This window comes from Lissotriton vulgaris, chromosome 10, assembly GCF_964263255.1.
Source record: "Lissotriton vulgaris chromosome 10, aLisVul1.2, whole genome shotgun sequence".
Classification (NCBI taxonomy): Eukaryota; Metazoa; Chordata; class Amphibia; order Caudata; family Salamandridae; genus Lissotriton; species Lissotriton vulgaris.
Window position 1 is genome coordinate 920,550,287 of NC_141698.1, and position 15,197 is coordinate 920,565,483.

The 15,197-nt window shown below is 44.3% G+C and overlaps 1 protein-coding gene across 6 annotated transcripts in view; it reads right to left on the reverse strand.

Annotated features, from left to right (window-relative positions):
- HDAC9 (histone deacetylase 9) overlaps positions 1-15,197 on the reverse strand; it is a 2,124,307-nt gene that overhangs the window by 125,791 nt on the left and 1,983,319 nt on the right. For all 6 annotated transcript variants that reach the window (XM_086941890.1, XM_086941889.1, XM_086941892.1 and 3 more), the window contains one exon: positions 13,789-13,910. In XM_086941890.1, the coding sequence (XP_086798016.1) occupies positions 13,789-13,910 (122 nt within the window). The remainder of the gene's footprint in view (positions 1-13,788; positions 13,911-15,197) is intronic.

Genomic DNA, 15,197 nt, shown 5'->3' on the forward strand with positions numbered 1-15,197 from the left:
GTCAATAGAGGACGTATTACTACTCTCTCCACATCTCTTTGTGAGACAGAAAGACCATCTTGTGCCCAGCTGGCAGGACTGACAAGGAAAAGCTCAAGCATCAAATTGGGAGAACCACTGTTTAAGTTTGGATTGCCAAGGCTGTCATACCTATCATTGCTGCGGACTCTCCCCCTGTCCTGTAGAGTGCAGGGTATGCACTTTCACACCCTCGCCGCTTGATGGCACCCTGATGCTGCCCTCTTCAACCGTGGGTGTTTCAAACCGGCCCTAAAACTCCTCCACTGGCTTCCCATAAGAGAGCGGGTCAAATTCAAGGCCCTGTGTCTAGCTCACAAACTACGACAAAATCAAGGCCCCCCTGTTCTTAAGAAACTTATCACATCCTACAAACCCTCAAGACCCCTCCGCTCGGACACGGAAAACTTCATTGCTGTCCCCAGATTTAAGAAGGCCCGGTCAGGAGGAAGACGTTCCTCAGTCCATACGGCCCGACTTTGGAACTCTCTCCCCCGCGTCCTGCGACTCGAACCACAGTATCTCCGCTTCAGGAAACAGCTCAAAACTCACCTCTTTCTTCAGTGAATCATGCTTGTCCTTTACCCTGTTCTTCCGTGCCCCTCCCCCCTTCCTCTTCTTCTTTTTCCCTCTCTTCCTCCCTTGTCCCACTGAACTTAGGAGATAGGATCTTTCAGCGCTGGGATACCTCCGGGTGACTACGCGCTCTACAAAATAAAATAATAATAATAATAATAATAATAATTGTGCTGGATACCTCGGTCATCTCAGCTCCTTTACTTGTTTTATTTCAAGTCAGATGTTTGCCCCAGCCCCAGAGCCGCTGGTGCCTGTGCACCCACTGACCAAACCATTTCTCTTCCAGTTGCAGCCCAAAACAAGCCATTCTCTGTAACTCCGGTAGTGAGGGCCGGAGTCCAATGCCTGGCCAGCCACTCCGTTATGCAGTCCAATCACAGCAAGACGTCAGCAAATGTACAAGCAGAACTTTCCGACATGCCTGCACAAACTAGACTAATACTACATTTCTCAAATCCCTGGCTTAGTTTCAGGAGCAGCTCCTCCGCTATGGCGGAGGAGCGTCGCCCCACTGTTTTAAAGGAAGAAAATGAAGAATAAAATGATAATAAATCAGTACTTTTATTATTTTATTTTTCATGGACTCAACCAAGTTTGCAGAGTCGGTGAGTCTGGGGCGGGGCCAGGACATAGCCACTAGAAGGGGGAGGAGGAGTAGTGGGCACTGAAAGCGCGAATGTCAGTTTGGCCAGCGGCACACAACCAGCCAAACCAACGTGTGCACTTGGATATCTCCAGGCTATTCCTTGGAGATATCTGTAGGGCTCAAGAGCACAGGCTCCCAGTCCTTGCTGGAGCATTAAACCGCCCTGCTCTGCCCAATCCCAGCGCTTCTCTCATGCTGGGAGCAATGGCATGAGAGAAGTGCTAGGATTGCATGTGGAGCTGGGAACCTGTGCTCATGGGAACAACTGCAGTTCTGGAAGCACCGGAGCGGCACCCATTGGAGCAGAAGGTAAGTGGACGTTATTTTTTATTTATTTTTCCTCGTGCTGCCCCGCACCATTTAGAGTGGGCAGTAGCCGCCACTGTTTAGTTCCATCACAACTGCTATTGGTTTATCTGTTGTCCTATGCCTACTTAGAGGAACCAGATCTTCATATATATAATAGGTGTCGGAATGCAACATACTTATTACATTGTAATGTGATATAGATCCTTTCTAAGTGAAGTAGAACAGTGCCTGGGCACTGCATTTATTTATCTAACTATTTTGTGAGGAGCAGGCCCGTGACATTGCCTACTTCTTAGCGCCTAGTCCACATGTTACTGGCCGCCGGGTCTCTAATCCAACGCCACCCACCGTCAGGATGCGCTGAGTGGTCACCCTGACTACCCCAGTGAAGTAAAAGCCTAGAGAGGGAGTCTTGGCCTTCAGTGACTTTCCAGTAGAATCTGGTTTATCAGGTTCCATGGACGAGGGACAATATTTGTTGCAAAGAATGCTCACTCCCCTCGGTGGGTGGGTGGAGGCGTGCCATTGACAGATGTATAGGGTTGGAATTGGTAGTCTTCCAGGCAATGGGTTGCCCGCAGAAACACACCCAAATCTGGAATCGGTGGGCAGAATACAGGGGTATTGACCTGCCCTCTGCACAACCCTCCGAATCCCTTATAGAGCACGAAGTACGGTCATATTGACATGGACACACAGCAGCCCATAGCTTTCATTATTCCAACATTGTGGGGTTTGGGGTGTAGTATTGGGTCTGTACCGGGTTTTTGAAGTTCTGTAACCCTGGTATTGCTCAAAACTGTGCTACGCTTGATACATTTGTAGGCCTCTTAGGCCGTGGTGTTCTACCAATAAAAAAATGTATTAAAAAAATGCTCATTTGTACCGAGTTCCCAAATCCCCAGATAACTACTTAGAGAAATCATGTCCCAACAGGTCATACAGGAATTGTTATGACGTTGGCGTACATGTTTGCGTACATCTTCCCATTACCATAGCGTAAAGCTTGTCACCAGTGCTGGTGGTTGCAGACGGGGCCCACCAGCATTCATTTTGGGGGACTGGTACTTCTTTTTCCTACTCAGATTTGGACCCATAGCAAGAGAGGGGAAAAATACACAAGGGTTAAAGAAGGAGGGAGATGAAAATTAAAAAAGCGTGACAAAGAGAGAAAGCAGGGATGAAAAATAGTGAGACGGGGCAGGGAGTGTCTGGTGATGGGTAAAGAGGCATTAGGTGGAATGAAGGCTGTGCAGCCTCAGTATTCGACACACTGACATTCATTAGAGCTGGCCGCGCGCTTCTGAGCAAAACTAGGTCGTTAAGCACTTTTTTTTTTTTTTTTTACAAATTAAGCACTGCTTATTAGGATGCACAAACGCGCAATAGTATGTGGCACAGTTTACGGCTGAGCCACAAACACTTCACAAGGCTGTTGATCTTCACCACAACGCTTTTACTGACTTTATACATTTTTTTCACATACATTAGGCTGTTATCTTTCCACTGAAACAAACAAAACCTATCCTCAAGAAATGCCTTCCTCCCGGTAGTTTCACAAAAATGCTGATTTGAGGCAATCGACATTTCAAATTACAGCGATTAAGAGCAGTCCGAGCCCTACTTTCACAAATTGCACCAATTAACAATTTCGTCAGACACGTTCTGTGGAACCAGCACACGCTTTTCTACAGATAAATAGGAGAGGGGTGGACAGGAACACAAAGGGAAAGAGCACTTATTTCAATAAAACTGAGCACTTCACAATCTGTGTCCACTTTAGAAGGATGAAAGGCTGACTTGGCCACGCCGGGATTCAGAATCCTGACTTGTACATTTCAGTAGATGCCAGGGCTTACCTCGCTGAGCCATTTTGGGCAATTGCAAACATTCTATTTTAGATTCCAATGTGGTTGAAAGTTATTACTATATACTTAAAATGAGAGATTTCCAATTAAAAACACTGAATAAATGTATACAAGTTTGCTTTGCTGTGGTCACACCCCATGTTGTGCTTTAATGCCAAAGAATGACCCCCAAGGATGTGGACAACTGTGAGGCTGCTGGGTTAGTATTGCAAATATCCTGGAGACATGTTTTCGCTCTAAAATGAGATTCATTTTCCAGGTTGTGATGGTCCACTTAAATTACTTGGGGCCATTTACATACAGTTGCAATAAGGCTGTGCCATATCCCATGTCAAACAGCGAAAGCATAAGTACAGGCCTTTACAGTAAGTTTGTACTGCTCAACTGCGATACATAAACAATGTCGGATTTTCGTAGCAAATTAGTTTAAATGAATTAGAAGTCGAATGGGTTTTCAGTAGCTGGGTAAAAAAGATGCAGCTCATGGGGAGGCCAGGGCCACATTGGGGACCAAAAGCAGCCCTGGCAAAGATGTTCAACCCAGCCCTGAGCTTTCCCTCCTTTCTCATCTCGTCCTCTCTCCTTTTGTATTTCCTCTATCTTTCCTGAAGCACTCGGGATAGCAGCTGGACTTAACTCAGAGGAGCTGGAGAATGTGGCCGATGTGCCAGCAGCGGCCCTCTGCCTTATAAAAAAAAATCTGCCTCCAATGGGTCCAGCTTTCTTCCCAGAGCTAATAAAAGTTTCAGGAAGCACACCTGGAAGCCTGCACCAGTCACAGATTTTATTTGTATTGAGGTTTTTAACATGTAGCACGGTGTCACTCATCTCAGAATCTCTCAATGCTAAGTATTGATACCTATGATAATTAAATGAAGTATTATGCATTCTTCTAGTGAATATATGAGAATTGCTGTTTCTCGTGCCACAATATAATCAAGAAATAGGGACGAGCGGATGGAAGGAGATGGGACATTAAGATGAAACAGGGATAGGGTAAGGAGAGAGAAGTAACGGACAGGGGACGGGGTTGGGAGGGAAAAGAAGCAACATGGACGGTATAGGGTATTGCCTGAAATCTCAAGCACTTATGTGGAGTGCTTGAAAACAAATAAAAAAGTAGCTCCACAAACAGGAGACGTGGAAGGACACAAGTAATTGGTCCATGCTCCAAGGGAGAGCCAAACGCAAGAGACGATATGACACACGCATGCCATGTCAAACAGAAAAGAAGCAAATGCAAGGTACACTGATGCTAACCAATGTTAAGCTGATGGGTGGGGTTTAGCCCACTAACTAAACAAAATGTCTCAAACACCTGCGCTGCCTCAACAAGACATAAAAAGACAGTGTCAAGAGCTGCAAGAGCTCAAAGGTACCCCTCAAACAGTTCCTCCTCTGAACACCGAGAGTGAGACGGTTGTATAACCTTGTATTTTCCAATATATTACAGTTTCCTGGCAGCTTAAAAGTATTGGTACAAGGATATCCCAATTCATTTCAGCTCAGCTGGCCTCCAAGCATTGGACCTCCCTCTAGACCAAACCAACAAAAAAGCAAGAAATCTGTCAGTCATCTCTAACTCAACCCTCCCATCCAATCAATTAATAGATTTATATATGGCTGAAACCATGTATAAGTGGTGTCTTAGAACTACTGCCTTTGCAATGTTGCCTCAGATTCATACCTCATATCAACACTATGATCTAAGGAACCACCATGTTTCTGTTCATGCTATGGAGAATTAGCCCATTCCTGCTTGCTGGGCACCATATTGAGTTGATTGGTAGCCTGGTAGAGGTATGACTATTTTTCGATAGCATCATCTACACAGGTGTCAGAAGTTCCAACAACAGGCTTCCAGGTGAGGCCTCCACCCGTGGGCACAGTACCATATTAAAACAGTACTGACAATCCAGTGGATTGTGGGACAGAATTTAATTTCTATGCGTTTTACACATAGATTACATTCTGTTGATCTATGTGAAAAATGGCCACGCCATTACACTCATGCCAGAAATGTTCTCTTTACTACTCCTCATGTGATCCTGCAACCTTCTAAAATCCCTGGGGGTACATGAACTCAAATTGTGGAATTCCCTGAACTCTCACCCAAGGGCAGAATCAGATTACTTACATTTGAGAAACTTCTTAAACAAAACTGGTCAAAATATCATTCAAGTATGGAGCTGACGACGGGCAGCTACTGATGAATATCAGATAAAGTTTCCTCAACATAACAGAATGGACTCCAGCTACCTCAGTCATTTCTCTTTACTATTGTCTATGGTGTGTGAGCACCCAGAATTATATGTAGGCAGATATATAACGTTATAGTAAAGACACAAATAAATAAGTATAGAAATTCGTCACCTTCTACAAATGTCAGTTGTGGCAAATGTTAGCCACTGACCTTGCCTGGGTTATTTCCGTAATCTGCGTTATTCCCGCAATCTTTGGACAGAGGAAAAGGAATTCCTTACTTTTTTTTAAGTGGAGCATGTTGTGCATTAAAAGTAAGTTTGGGCTACAAAATCAATTCTAACAAACATTAGGCCGGATTCACCAACACAAAAAAAGGGAAAAGTGAATGTGGAGATATCTGCGTTCGTCTGAACATACTTTTCCTGCTTTTTGGACTTCACCAACATTGCCAGGGTTACACCTGGAAAGCGGTGCCAGGCTTCTGAACTATTTGGAAAGTTACTCTTCGACTACCAAAAGCGCTGTGATTCTATAACAAAATATCTATAACATTACATAACTTGAATTGTTTTCGTGGAGGAAGTATTGCAATCATCTAAACAACAAAGGAGTGACTCCAAGAATTACAAGTAACAGGATAAAAAAATAGAAAAAGCACGTGGGTGTGTAAAAGAAAAGAAATCACAGTGATTTTTATATAAAACCCTCACTCACCCAACTATTGGGTGACATGCTTCATCATCGGTGCATACCTGGTGTGCTGCTACACCTGCAACTGCAGTGGAGCTGGTTACTAGAATTAAAACAGTGCCAAAAAAGTGATAGTGAATTTTGCAGTGTCAGAATAAAAAGTGCGTGTTCCAACCTAAACTCAATTTTAATAAAGGTTGAAGCATGCACGATGTTAAAAAGAATTGACGGACAGGTTTGACTATTAATTTGAGTCAAACTGTCCTGTTTTTTGGTTTAAATGGTCGACATGTTTCTGCTCATAGCGGCCTCTTTAGCCGAGCTTTCCTCAGGACCAAAAATGTGACACTGGGCGGTATACACACGCTAAGGCGTATCCTAACCTCAGTGTACTAGAACAAAAGAGAACGCACGGTTGTTTACCGGATTACCCTGGTATTACCAGGATGGTGTAATGTGAAAGCATATTTATCTTCACTTCATAGGTCGGTGGGGCGGGTATTCTTCACACCGGAAAAATCTGCTTTCCGGAGACTCCCCGTATTTCCACCTTCAGTAGGCACTACCACCGCCTGAATGAAGGGAAAAGTGAATGTGGAGATATCTGCGTTCGTCTGAACATACTTTTCCTGCTTTTTGGACTTCACCAACATTGCCAGGGTTACACCTGGAAAGCGGTGCCAGGCTTCTGAACTATTTGGAAAGTTACTCTTCGACTACGAAAAGCGCTGTGATTCTATAACAAAATATCTATAACATTACATAACTTTAATTGTTTTCGTGGAGGAAGTATTGCAATGTCAGATTTAAACTTAATCTGGTTGTAGCCAATCTTTTGAATACATTAGAAAATTGTCAATACATTTGTCTATTACAAACACTATTAGAATAGGCGTTCCTGCCTTATGTAACCAACTATTGTTGTTTGGCTCAATAAACCAGTAATAGTTTGCCTGCACTATTCTTGTGTTTTGCAAATGGAGTCTCCCTTGCTGTCCGTTTTCATCATACGTTCAAAAGAAGGCATCTCTTTGGTTTTTGACCTTGTATTTGCCTTCTCTGCAATGGGGTTTGAAGTCATAAGTGACAGCACATTAAATGTAAAGAGATACTGTAAACCTTCAGGTCCCACTGTGGTATTTGGGGAAGAAAAGGGCGCATTTTTGAGCGGAGCCAGTGTAATGAAGGGAAGGTAAGCTGATCTCGGTTTCAGTCGAGCCTGACGCAAAGTTTGAAAGTTCACTTTTAAAGCACCCCATGCAGGTTGGGTCGGGCCTCTGGACCAGTGACCTCTGCCAGCCCGTGGGGCAGGAGGAACAGGGGGTCTTTCCCGGTGTCAGAGGTCTCCCCCCTTCTGCCTGTCCATCACCGCCTTCTTCCTGAGGACATCTACCTACAGCCGGAACACATGGGGCGGACACAGGCCCCGCACTGTCCCTCGCGCCCGAGGGGTGCCCCGGTGACGATTCTGATGAGCTCAGGGCTCCTGGCTCGCGCCGTGCAATCTTTGACGCCTTTCGGGTATAAAGCCCAAGAAACCTCGGAGGTCACGCAGCCTAGGGCTATAATTTAGAGGCTATTGTGCTTGGAGCGGCCCAATGGATAAACAGAGCAAACAGAGCAATATATTTGTACAAGATGTTAACAAATCGCTTGAGTTGTCAGCCGCATAATTTATGACATTATGGCATGCGTCGCTCCTATTTCTTTACTACCACATGTGGCACGTGGAGGCCAGCACAGCACTAGCCATTTATCTGACAAAGCATGCCACGTGCAAACAGGAAGGACGTCTGAAGGCGACTGTCGCCCTTTACTCTCCGTCACTAGGGTTCCACTCAAAATAAATATTTTATTCCACAAAATATCACGGAGGAAACAGTCTGCATCAATCAATGTATGTTTTATTTCAGTTTCCAAGATCTCCGCCCAAAAATAAATTAATAAATAGAAAAAAGCCACAACTAAAAAAAAATATGTCGGTTCTGACATAATCCATAAAATAACCACCTATAGCGTTTTAAATGTTTATCTCCCGCATATAGAGACAACCCCAATACATTAAATGAAAAATCAAGACATTTACAATATCACCAAATCTACAAGGGCAGTGTTTCCGAGATATATTTTGTGATATATGTCACAATGAATCGTGGTAATAAAAAGCCTGTCACTGGGGACAGTGTATTTCGAATACCTTCCAGGCAGATCGCTTCTCAGGTTTAATCACCCCGATTCAAGTCTGAAAGGCCCAACGCTGTCCATTTCTACAAACGGGAAGACATCTGCCTTTACTTACATGTTTATAGCCATCTCGCACAGACAATAGAAATTGAATTAAGGAGTATTTTGAAACTCCTGCTGAGATGCCAAAGTATTGGCAGCAGCACAAAAAGCACTTTTGTGCCGTGCCTCACAATGTTTTGCAGCACCGAGCCACGCAGCTGGACGCAGCAGAACCAAGGATAATATTTTTTCTGCCACGCTTAAAATTGGGAGGAGAATCAAAGTGTGTGGTTTTAAAATACCAAAAGGACAAACTCTGCTTCGACGCCAGGCCTTGCGACTTTTCTTTGCACAAAGGTAAACATCAACACATGTGCTGCCTTCGGGCAGCAGATACAAGTCGTGACCCATCTCATATCGAGTTAGAGATTATTTTTGTAAATAGACTGAAGTTGTTTGCACAATCCACTGGAATCTGCTGTGGAGTGTTCCTGAGTTCACTAATTAGGAATGCCCTAGAGGTGATTTCCAAAATAGAGAATTGTGTGCAGCAACCAAACACGTTGACGACGGCCCCCTCAGCCCCCCCCCCCCAATTCACCCCAACACATTGTGATCAAGCCCCTATATGTGCGCCTCGTGCCCATCTATGCCAGTTCTAGAACAGTTTGCACGAATCTCTGGTGCACTAGTGTGTATAATAAATAAGGCAAAGGGCATCTAAATGTTTGAAATGCAGACATTTTGGGTGTCACAGATAGTGATAAATTTGATTAACAGAGATTAATTACAAGAGAAATCTGACTGAGCTTTTCTGCAGAGTCCAGTCTCCAGCTGCACAAATAAATGTGTTTCCCACTCTCGGTATTTTTTTTTTATTATTTTCGCGGATAAGCTCGACCTGGGTTTGCTCCAGGGCCCACTGACAGTCAGCTTCAATAACTGACAACTTGTGCTGGTCTGTCAGAGCTGAAAGGGTGCCTTCCTACCTCCAGGGCTCTGCTTTGAATCTTATGCACTGATCGTTGACCCTAATACTCTGAATATTTGGTCAGGAGCCGGAATGTGTGCCTTAAAATGGGTACGAAATCCTCGTGCCTTAAGTTTACAACAATAACCTGGAACACGGAAGAAAATAATAACTATTTGGGAAGGTACAACTGACTTTGGGGCTGGGGCACCAGGTTGGAGTCTGGTGGGAGGCTCAAGCACCCTGTGATTCTGGACAAATCACTTAATCTCCAAGTGTCTTACAAAAAAAATGAATGTGTATATCTGTAATGCAACTGGTGCTCATGTAGAGTGCTCTGATGGTTGCTTGCATTCTAGCATACCGGTGTGTGGTCTTTTGGCAGTCGAGTACAGCTACAAGTCCTTTTCTACCAGGAGCGTCACTATTTTCATCAAACCTCACGGGCAATGCTATGACCAGATCATCCTCCATAGTATCTTCCGCTCCTGGGACATCCTTTCTACTTTATCTTTAGGTAGATACAAAATATTCGCGCTAACAATTATACATCATTATTGCTCGCCTCCAGATATTTTATCAACTTGTGGAGATAAAATACTCGCTTCCTTCACTATTGCTCTCATCACCTTACCATCTATTCACTGGAAGTTATCCTCGTGGAGGTTCTACAAATGTCAACACAAATAACGATCTGAATCTAAGCTACCTCCACTATACTGTTATACTACCTCCTTTTCTCTGATGTCATAACATCATATGACAAGTTATAGGACTACATCGTTCCACATTTCAAGATCTTAAGAAGCTGCTTTTACCGACTGACCTTTTATATCCACGCCACACCTAACTGTGAGTCCTGGACTCTTTGAAAATCTAACAATAGACGGGCACCTGAAGAAGGCTCAAGAGCCGAAACGCGCGTAGTGGTGTCTACCGCTTTGCCTTCATCACTGTATATATGTTTCATGTCTATTGATTTTGTATTTTCTCTTCTGTATTTTTTAATTCAAGACTATATAAAATTTAAACACATAATCACTTATAAAAACTATATATATAAAAAATAGTAGAAAACAAAAGAAAAATAGTTAACAACAATAAACAATAAAGCTCTATCAGAAATTATTTTGCTCATTGGTTTCTGTACACTAGTGGACTTTAATATACTGTTTCAGTCTAGGTTTTTATTTACGAAAAAACGCAAATTATACTATCTAATCAATGTCTGTCACTTTGCTATAGACCTTTCCTAACTAAGTGCTCTGATACCTTCGGGTCGAGTTCACGCTATATAAAAATGCTAAATAAATTATAAAACTTCAGTGTGTCTGCACTTATGTTGTCCAGCCACTTATTGGTGCCCAGATGACTTTGATTCCTGGCTTTCCATGAAAAGGTCTAGACCGGGTTCTCCAGAAGTTGGTCCTGGGGGGGCAGGATTCATGCCAGATTTTTAGCATATCCCCATTTATTTAAATGTAGTTATCTTAAAAATCTGGCATGGATCCGGCTCTCCAGGTCCGACTTTAGAGAACTCTGGTCTAGACTCGTATTTTCAGGCTATGAGAGAAGCATTGATTATGGGACAATGTGTGGATGGCCTGGAGTGTCATGGGGGGCTCCCTTGGTAGGAGGCGACCCCTATGGTAATGGCGGTCACGGATGAGCAGCAATGCATGCACAGCGACACTATTGCATCGTACTACCTTTCCTGCAAGTCCCACTCATTCCTGTGCATTCAAGAAATGTATTGCAACCCCACTCCCCTCCATCATTATAAAAGCTGCTCCGCTCCCTTGCTTTAGACACACAGCAGGTTTGTCTGTTCATTCTACACCCCTGTTTGATAAGACTCATTTGATTGTGAAGCTCCACCCTTTTGCTTACACCTCTCTTTCTGAACCACCCCCACCCTCGACATGCATCATTCTGTGCTGATGGTGCCTCCCTTCCCGATTTGCTGTGGGACCTCTCGGATCGACGCTCCTCCATACACCAATGGACAACCTTGGAATATCTGACCGGCTTTGGGATTTTACAAATAAAGACCTGGAGTCACCCTCACCTTGCATCAAGAGATGACCTGATTTTCAGATTTTGGTCTTGTGGGAGATGAAGATTACATTGTTAGAACTCTGATTAGATGGAAAGAATTAGATTTTTTTGTCCTTGTATTCATTTGAGGTTTTCACAATGTCTCCACTATTACGATTGCAGTCTTAATTATATATATTTGCTGTTCTTATTCAAAACAAGGAAACGTGAACCACTTGGGGTGGTATAGAGCTTGCTTCGTCCCCACCTTTCCTTATCGCCTCAGTTTGACGTTCTCATCCAGTCAACCGGTAGACATGTTTGTGGTTTGATGCTTTTGTGGATGTCTGGGTCAAAACCCACAGTGAACTATGTGCAAATCTGAGAGTCCCATGTTCCGAATGAAACATGGTTGATCAAGGACTTATTGCCTCATTGCTAGGGTAGCTAGGAGTTGACAAGTAATTATCATGTCGCCCATTATGCCCCCTCGTCTGGCAGTAATTCGTGTGCTGGGAAGTAATGTTAGTGCAGTCACCAGTTGAATGTCCCAATGCACATTCACATCTGAATGATCAAGTCTTACACTGAGGAAGCATTTTAGGCTATTTCAGTGACATTATCACGGATCTCAGGTGATGTTATGAGTGATGTCAACAGTAATTAAGTTGTGCCAGTGTGATGTCTTTCACGTCCATCTTAAAAGGACCTTAACCTTATCTAAAAAGGGATTCATTTATATTCATTTGGTTTCTATCTTTGAAAGACACACATTGTAATAAAGCTAAGGGGCTGATTTAGAGTTTAGAGGGAGGCCCGTCGGGTGAGAGGAAGGAAAGTGGCCATGGAAACCTACAAACCCTAGTTCCATACTCCACCCCACCCAGAAAGCCCCACTCATCAGCTACTACACTAACCCAGCAGCAGCTGTTGATGTGGCTGAAACACAGAGACAGATCCGCGGGAGAACAAGATCCAAGACTGTTCAACTCTTGCACAAGATTTATCTAATGAAACATTTATTGATGCTCAACATTGGATCAGAGTGGGAAAATCTTTGGGATCTATACTCCCGAACCCTTGGTGCGTGATATATATTGGGACACGAAGAGAACATATTCAAATGTGAAACAGTTCGAGTCACAATCAAGATTCCATGTGTTTTAAATACAGGGTCATATGGAGATGTACACATATATACACACATAAGGATACATACACACATGGAACAATAAACATTTTTTAAATTAAGGGCCCACTATACAAAACACCTATAAAGAAACAAAACAAAGGGTTTGTGGCAGCAAAAAAAGTGTTCTATGATGCACAAAACTCATTTTGTTAGTCAGAATTTCCAACTCACAAAAGAGGTTCTGCAACTCACTTCACATCCCAAATAGGAAGACAGTATAAGGGGCATTCCTTCCAAAGTGTTAAGTCATGATGAGACATATAAATTGTTTCTGTCCACAATAGTGGACACAAATCGTTGACCACATATGATCACCCGAGTTAGGGTGATATCTGATTTCCACAGGAGAATCTGTCCCTCTCGGTCAGCTTCCATTTCATGAATCAAGCCAGAGCACCTTTTGGGGAGCGGAGACTGCATGTCCCCCCTGATTTTTCCCAAACAGAAAGTTTTTTAAAAGCAGCATCAGCCTATTTGTGGGTGTCAAGAGGCTATCAAAAAAATATAAGGTGTTCCATCTAGGAATGAAAATGCAGGGAAGGAGGTCTCCTATCCTCATGGAGGTAGCTATCAAATGCGCTACGAGCAGTGCATCATGGGACAGTGGCACAGGGGCCCTTAGATGTTTGGGGAACCTGCACACAAAATATTTAAGGCTGTTTTCTGTTACCACACTAAGTGACGGGAGTCATAAAGAGTGACCTGCCTAATTAATATTAATTTTTATTATATATGACAATGGCTATGCAACTTCCAGCAAATGGGCAACTTGCGAAGACCTCTTTATTCATATGTAACTTTGCATATTGCATCCTCATTTGCTAACCAGTCTGTGTGCAATTTGTACATGCTGATTTACCCAAAGATAGTGATAAATAAGGCACCAAGCCCTACTTTTCTATAATTACACTGGGCAGCTTGTGCAACACGTGACTTCTAATCAGAAGCAGCCCAGGAGGAAACTGTTCTATTTTAACCATTCACGTGCCATGCCGCTAGCCAGCCTTTCACACTGGCTGGGAAGCAGGAGGAAACAGAAGAGACTCACCAGTTTTCCGAAGTGGGAAATCCTCCTTGGAATCTTGCGTCCCGGGCAGCGCGTACTTGTAGGATGGAGAGGTCCCACCCAGGGGCGGAGAGCTTTGATCAAGGGAGGTATGGTGAGCAGCGCTGCAAAAGACACAGAGGGTCCCACATTAGAACAGGGCTACATATGCTGCACACATGTTCCAGCTGTGTTTATGTTCTGGTCCTTCCCAGAGGGTGCAAACCACAGGCTCGTGCAACCAGTTTCACTTTCTGCAGTAGTTAATGGCGCGGCGCAGCATGGTTAAGAACGCATTCTGCCCCATAAACGAGGTCATGCCTTCACAGGACATGAGTTATACCCCGCTGTATCACATGGCACAGCATCACCAGACAGCACCATACATCAAAGCACAGCCCCTTTCAACTCCTGCAGATTCCACGCTGTACAGTATGAAGATTATTTCATGTTCTAGCGGTAGATACACTCATTATCCCCACAGGTTATTGATGACCTGGTGGAGCCAGAAATGTATTGACAAAGGCCATTGTTCGCATCTCGATGAACATTGTGTTTTTAAGGCATGGGCCAAGTGGCCAATTGCCCAGGGCCCCACCTCCTAAGGGCCCTTGGAAAATTGAACCCCCTTGTTCTCTATCTCGCCTCTATTGTTCTATCTCAACCGGACATATTACTCAATATTGTTTGGCACCACAGGGCTTCAATGAGCAGAAGACGGATTATAAAATACAAAGTTGTTTTAACCCCTTCACTGCGGCGGCAATTCCGCCGCAGTGCTAGGGGGCAGGGGGGGCCACGCGGCGCTCCCATGCTCGGGACGGAACCGCTCCGTCACGAGCCTCGGGCGCGCTGTGCTTGTGACGGAGCGGTTCCGTCACGGCCCCGCCCGCTCAATGGAACGTCGAGCGCAGGCACGGAATACGCGCCGTGCAGGCTCGCCGAGCGGGCCGTGACGGAACCGCTCCGTCACCAGCACAGCGCGACCGATGCTGGTGACGGAGCGGTTCCGTCACCAGCATGGGAGGGGTTAAACCAGTTCTCCTAAAGTATATCTTGACAAGGTCCCCCCCCCCACCCCCCCCCCCCCAACACCCTTAAGATACCATGGATTACAGGCCAGTCGTTCCATTTCCTATTTTATAACTGCATAAATGTTTCTTGATGCAGAAGGCAGGATCCTCAGCCTTTTGGCAACTAACAACCGCTTCTTTGCCTCCAACAGTGTGTCATTGTGTTTCCTCTTGCTGAGAACCAATTATGCCAGAAAGCTGGTAAGACAAAAGTAGACTGAGGAGCCCACTGAGGAAATCTGAGTGTAACCTGGAGGGCAAATGTTGGAATCGCGGCTGCTCTGCTCTCCCTTTTATCCTTTCGAGGCTTATCAAAAGAGTTGCACTCATACGTGTGCT